We start from the raw sequence: 6345 nt of genomic DNA, 5'->3' as shown, positions 1-6345 counted from the left end.
ATTCCATGTCTCTCTCCATTTGATTCAGAACCGTTTCAAACTTCTCTAGTTAAGGGGGGAGAATGCTCATTCTTCTGTTGAATCAAGTGTAGACGTATTCCAAGACGCAGTTGCTAACTTTGATGATTCCGATCCGAACAATATCGATGATAATGAAAATTTCTTTGAGTTTCCTTCTGATGATGATGCCATTCTATCTGGTTCTGAAGTTCGGGGGGAGCATCATCCTCATGTTCAAACCATTCAGGGGGAGCAACTCAATCCTATTGTTGATATCAGATCGTCAGTTGCTCAAGAACTTCCAAGATTACACGTTTGGACAAAAGATCATCCTCCGAACCAAGTAATTGGAAACATCAATGCTGGTGTACAAACTCGTTCTACTACAAGCATCCAAAATGAATGTCATTTCTCCGCATTCATATCCATGGTCGAACCCAAATCCATTAAGGAAGCATTAGAGCATGCAGACTGGATTACATCCATGCAAGAAGAACTAGCTGAATTTGATTGAAATGAAGTTTGGACTCTCGTACCTCCTCCTCAAAACCATCCCGTTGTTGGTACAAGATGGGTATTTTTCAACAAACTAGATGATTCAGGAGTTATCATTCGAAACAAAGCAAGATTGGTGGCCAAAGGTTTTACTCATATTGAAGGGCTCAACTATGACGAGAAATTTGCTCCTGTTGCACGACTTAAAGCTATCAGAGTCTTCCTTGCTTATGTTGCTTATAAAGGCTTCAAAGTCTACCAAATGTATGTTAAAAGTGCTTTTCTCAATGGTGAACTTGACACCGAAATATATCTTCAACAGCCTCCAGGATTCATTAATCTTGCATTTCCGAATCACTGCTACAAACTTCAGAAGGTAGTCTATGGCCTCAAACAAGCTCCTCGAGCATGGTATGAAACCCTCATTGACTTTCTCAAATGCTCTGGTTTCCAAAGAGGAGTTATGGATCCTACTCTATTCCAAAGATCAAGTGCAAAGCATCTCATGCTGGTATAAATCTATGTGGACAACATCATTTTTGGATCTACGGATTCATCCATGGTTGCTGACTTTGCTAAGCTTATGACCAATCGATTTCAAATGAGTATGAACAGGGAGTTAAGCTTCTTTCTTAGCCTCCAGTTCAAATAGACTAACAGAGGTATATTCATTCATCAAGGAAAGTACATTTCGGAACTTCTTAAAAAGTACTCTATGGACACCTGTGCCTCTGCCAAAGTACCTATGGGCTTTGGATACAAGATCTTTGCTGATTCCTCAAGTGTTGCAGTCGATGAAAAGAAATATAGAGGAATGATTGGATCTCTACTCTATCTTACAACAAGTCGTCCAAATATCATGTTTTCTACTTGCCTATGTGCCAGATTTCAAGTCAATCCAAAGGTGTCTCATCTTTTGGTTGTCAAGCAAATTTTCCGATACCTTAAATGTACCAAGAACCTCAGAATCTGGTACCCAACAAATCAGAGCTTCCTTCTGCAAGCCTACTGCGATTCAAACTATGGTGGACTACAACTGGATAGAAAAAGCACATCAGGTGGATGTCAGTTTCTGGGTGGTAGATTGGTTAGTTGGTCATCCAAGAAACCAAACTGCATTGCTCTCTCAATAGCTGAAGCTGAATACATTGTTGCTGCCAGCTATATCTCTCAAGTTCTATGGATGAGGTCTGAACTCCTGGATTATGGTTATCGCTTTCAATGAATTCTAATTTACTGTGACTCTCAAAGCACTATTGCAATTTCTCACAACCCAATTCAGCACTCCATGACGATGCACATAGACATAAGGTACCATTTTATTAAAGATCATGTTCTGAATGGTAACATTGAACTCATCTTTGTTCCATCTGACGATGAGATTGCTGATGTCTTTACTAAGGAATTAGACGAAACCAAATTCAATGGTTTTCTCAACAAATTGTGTATGATGATGCCGGATCCTCAGTTCTTTTAAGAGACTTGTTCTCGTTGATAGTCGTATTTGAAAGAAATCTAGTTCCGATCTCAGAATTTTCTCATCTCAGAATACTTAGGATCATGTTATTTGTCTTTGTTTCTGACCTTCACTTAAGTTGTTTTTAGCTGTACAGTTCATCATGAAGTGTTGCTCACTTAAGATCACATTGTCATAGTGCTCGAATCATCACTCCGGATCTTCAAAATGCACTCCGGTTTTTCAAAATGCACTCTAGATTTTCAAATGCACTCCGAAATCTCATTCCAGAATTTTTAAAAGTTTTTGATCCGGAACCTCAAAATACTTTCTGCTCCGGAATTTCTCTTTCGGAACATTAAAAGGCTTTTACTCCGGAACATCAACTTATATGCTCCGGAACCTCAAAATGTTTTTTTGCTCCGAAATTCTTCTTTTGGAACGTTAAAAGTTTCTTTTGCTCCGGAATCTCAAAAACACTTTTGCTCAGAATATCAACTTATATTCTTCGGAATCTCAAAAATATTTCTGCTCCGGAATGTTCAATGGATTCTACTCTGGATTGCATCTCACTCCTGAATATCCTAAAAAGAAAATATTCAAAACTCACCAATGTACCTACCGGATCATACCCACTCCTGAATCACTCATCCGAAATTCCAAAGGATAATAAGATGAAACGTTTTCAGTCTTAACGGTTACTTTTCTATGATGCTCCTATCCTACTCACCTCGAGTTGCCTGACACATTTCTCACCTCCCCTCCCCCCATAAAAGTAGCCATCAAATTGCCGGTTTCATTTTCTATTCCTATCCATACAAACCCTAAACTTTCACCTCCCAAGTCCAATCAACCGCTCCTTTATTAAATGCGACCAATTTTATAATAGGATCCTCATCATTACGCCTTCCAACCCGACCCACTTCCTTAACTATAAGTACCTTTCAAACCCTCTTTTCACTCTTTTACGTGCTCGAAATCTCCAAACCCTTATTTCTCTTTGTGATCTTTGTGTTCTTCAAGCATTCATCTTCATTCAATAATGGCGTCTTCACAGAACCCCACCTAAACTGCATAAACTCCTAAGAAATCCATCGCAAGGAAGAAATCATCCAAAGGATCGAAGGGTTCATCTTCTTCCGCCGATCAAGAACCTGTTCTCAAAGATACCACTCAATTATTCTCCCTAAATCCACAAGACTACGATGAATATATAAGAATAATGATTGAGTTCATAGCAAATCACCCTATCTCCATTCCCCTCACTAAAATCCGTGATCCTCTACTACCAATTCATCATCTTCATCGGGCATTTACTAGCATCAAACATGAAGATGGAGTCTTAGAGACTACCATCATCGGCGACAGTAAAGTTCCCATTTACAAGTTGACATTTCTCAAAGCGATTGGGGTGAAAGAAAATCCCCAAGGTTTCAAGGTCATTGAACCAACGTCTAAAGAGTTCCAGACGTTTCTGAATTACATCGGCTATTCACAGGATTACAAGGCCAAAGATTTCAAGAAGACAACAGTTTCCGGACTTTGGACTGCTCTTATGCACCTCATAATCAGAGGGATGTCTAGAAAGCATGGAGGTACAGATACCTTAAGCAAGGATTGCCTAAATTTCGTCTTCAAAATCTACTCTAGACGTGAAAACTCTGTAGATCTTCCGGAAGTGTTGTGGCAGGATTTCTGCAAGTTCGCCACCAAGAGGAAGCCAAACGAAATTTTGAGCCCTAGATTTTGGGCCCTGACACCGCATCAAATATTCACAAAACTTTCCGAACCAGTTCCAGTTAACACAATTCCTCCGGAGGTATGTATCTATTTTAAAATTGTTCAGGCATATAGAATTTCGGAACAATCTTCTTTTGGTCCGGTCAGACGACTTCCGGACCACATGCTGGCCCTTATTCCTTCCGATTATGTGAATCTTAAACAACATCTGGAGACATCGGTTTTGTTTGACCCAACACAACCCACCCTTGACTCTGTTGAGCCCATCTCGGAAGAGGCCAAGCCTACCACGTCCGAACCTAGAATCAAGAAGTCAGCCAAGCGAAAGGCTTCTCCCACTAAGCCCAAAGCCAAAAGAAATCCAAATTCGGTTCCTCCTGTTAACAGGTAGGAACCCATGACATTTTGGCTAATTCTGGCCATCCGCACACCCATCCTGAGCACTCATCTGAGGTACCCCTCAATGTTTCAAAACCACTATCACACACACACACAGGGTGTCTCCACATAATCCACCCTATCCCTCCCAAAAAGGAGATGTTGGTGTTGAACATAGTTCCTTGCAGCCCCTTGGAAGAAACCCACGAGTCATATTTATTGATCCCATCATTTCTTCTGTACGCACACACTCCGGGACCCCTGTTTCAGACCCCAAGCTTTCCGAAGAAGGAGTACTCCCTCTGACTTCGGAAGCCTCAACTGGTCTGATACCCGAAGGGTTTAAAGGATGACCAGGTGCTAATGATCCTGAATGGGAAGATTTTGTTAACAGGGCTGCCTCATGACGACCGGACCTTACGCATACTCAAGTGGAATCCACTCTCATCTCAATGCGAAATAGGACCATTCGAATCAACATGCCCTACATTCATCCTACTGACAATGATGCAGATGTTGAGCTCACTTCGAAACAACCTCCAGTGTCCACTCATCAAAGTGCTTTCCAAATCGATCAGGAGGAAGAGATTTCAGAAGAAGTAATGTTGGAGGATGAAGCAAAAATCATTCCGAAATACAACTTCATGACTTCAGCACACTTTATGTCTAAGCCGTCCACTTCCAAGTCTGCCTATGAGTTTGGTTCCTCATCCTCAACAACTCTAGACGGTGGTTCAAAATGAAAAATTCAAGAAGACGATGCTACCACCAAACCAGATCCTTCCACTCATCCTCCCTCACACCAGTCTCATCTGAAACACTCTGATTCCGATTCGGAATCGTCTGTTGGTGCCTACATTGACCCTTTCGCACTTCTGGAGATCCGCAACAAAGTCCATAACAATTTCTGGTAATTCCTTGACCCGACCCGGCATGGTCCATTTGGGTTGCATGGCACCATCCAATTGGATAAACTAAATGAGAGAAATAACACATATGATTTATTAATATATTATAAGTTCTAATATAATAATAATATTATTTAATTAGTTTTGATCAAGAATTAATTTAGAATTAATTAAGTGATCAAAAGATAACTAATTAGATATATGGGTAGATTAAGTAAATCTTCCATATCTTATATAGTGGACTAAGATGCTCCATGGATTATCAAGTTAGGTTCCACCCATAAGATGCTCCATGGAGTTAACCCTGGATCAAGAAATGAAGGGTCATGGAACATTAGGGTTTACCTAATGCAACACACTATATAAGCAATGTAACTCTCCCCAAAATCGGCTACACACTAAGAAACAAGAGGGCTTGGCCGATTTTGCATGTGTTAAAGTATTCTCTCAAGTTTATTCTTTGCATTTGGTGTTGTGTGAAGCATTTGAGGCATCACACTTGAGGTGCTAGGCTCACAAGATTTCAAGGAACACTTTCAACAAGGTATGTAGTTCTATCTTTTATACAAAGAAAATTGTACCCCATGTATGCTAGATAGGTTCATAACCTTGGAAAACAACTTTGCATGATTATTAGACAAACATAGATCCAAGGTTATTAGGGTTGCATGTACACTTAGGAAGTGTTAGAATGCTCAAAACCCATAAGTGGTATCAGAGCCTAGGCTTGCTTGTTTGATTTTTGTGCAAATTGATTGAAAAAATCGAGTTTTCTGCTTTCTGCCCGTATGAACTCGCCGAGTCCATGGGGGACTTGATGAGTCCATGACCAAATGCAAGCTACTCGTCGAGTCCGTTCATGCACTCAACGAGTAGAGGCTGCAATTTTCAGAATTTCGATTTTTGTTGTTGGAAAATGGACTAGGAACATTACCCTAAACTGTTTTGGTCTTTTAAAACTTGTTTTAGTTGGTGTAATGTTCATGTTAATCCATTTACAATGACAAATTTTCAAAATTACAAGTTTTTAAGTGTAATTTTTGATTCGTGAAAGCGTTCATATTCATGTTCTTGATCTTATGATGTTTAGATGATCATAGGAATTGTTTGTAACCTATGTGGTAGATTAATTCATGATCATTATGTGTTTTAATGGAGACCATAACTTGTCCTCAAGTTATGGAAAACCAAAAGTCACTTTGTTTTAAAAACCATTAAAAGAACACATGAGTTATAAAAATGAAGAGTCTTCATTTTTAATACTCTAATTAACTTATAGGTTACAAGAAATGAAAAGTTTTGAAAGTTTACAAAACTTGCCCTCAAGTTTTGGAACAAGTAAAGTGTTGATTAAAACTTTAGTTCCAA

At 39.5% G+C, this 6345-nt stretch overlaps 1 protein-coding gene across 1 annotated transcript; it reads left to right on the top strand.

The window, feature by feature from the left end:
* Positions 1-1240: 1240 nt before the first annotated feature.
* Positions 1241-1720, top strand: LOC111895136 (uncharacterized mitochondrial protein AtMg00810-like). The gene has a single exon (XM_023891234.1). It carries the CDS (start codon positions 1241-1243, stop codon positions 1718-1720), a length of 480 nt encoding a protein of 159 aa, XP_023747002.1.
* Positions 1721-6345: the final 4625 nt, after the last annotated feature.

This window comes from Lactuca sativa, chromosome 4 (assembly GCF_002870075.4).
Source record: "Lactuca sativa cultivar Salinas chromosome 4, Lsat_Salinas_v11, whole genome shotgun sequence".
Classification (NCBI taxonomy): Eukaryota; Viridiplantae; Streptophyta; class Magnoliopsida; order Asterales; family Asteraceae; genus Lactuca; species Lactuca sativa.
Note: the sequence above shows the minus strand (reverse complement) of the source record. Positions and strands in the feature narration are given on the sequence as shown.

Coding starts and splice junctions, on each gene's coding strand:
- LOC111895136 (XM_023891234.1), top strand. CDS start 1,241: ATGGGCTTTGGATACAAGATCTTTGCTGATTCCTCAAGTGTTGCAGTC.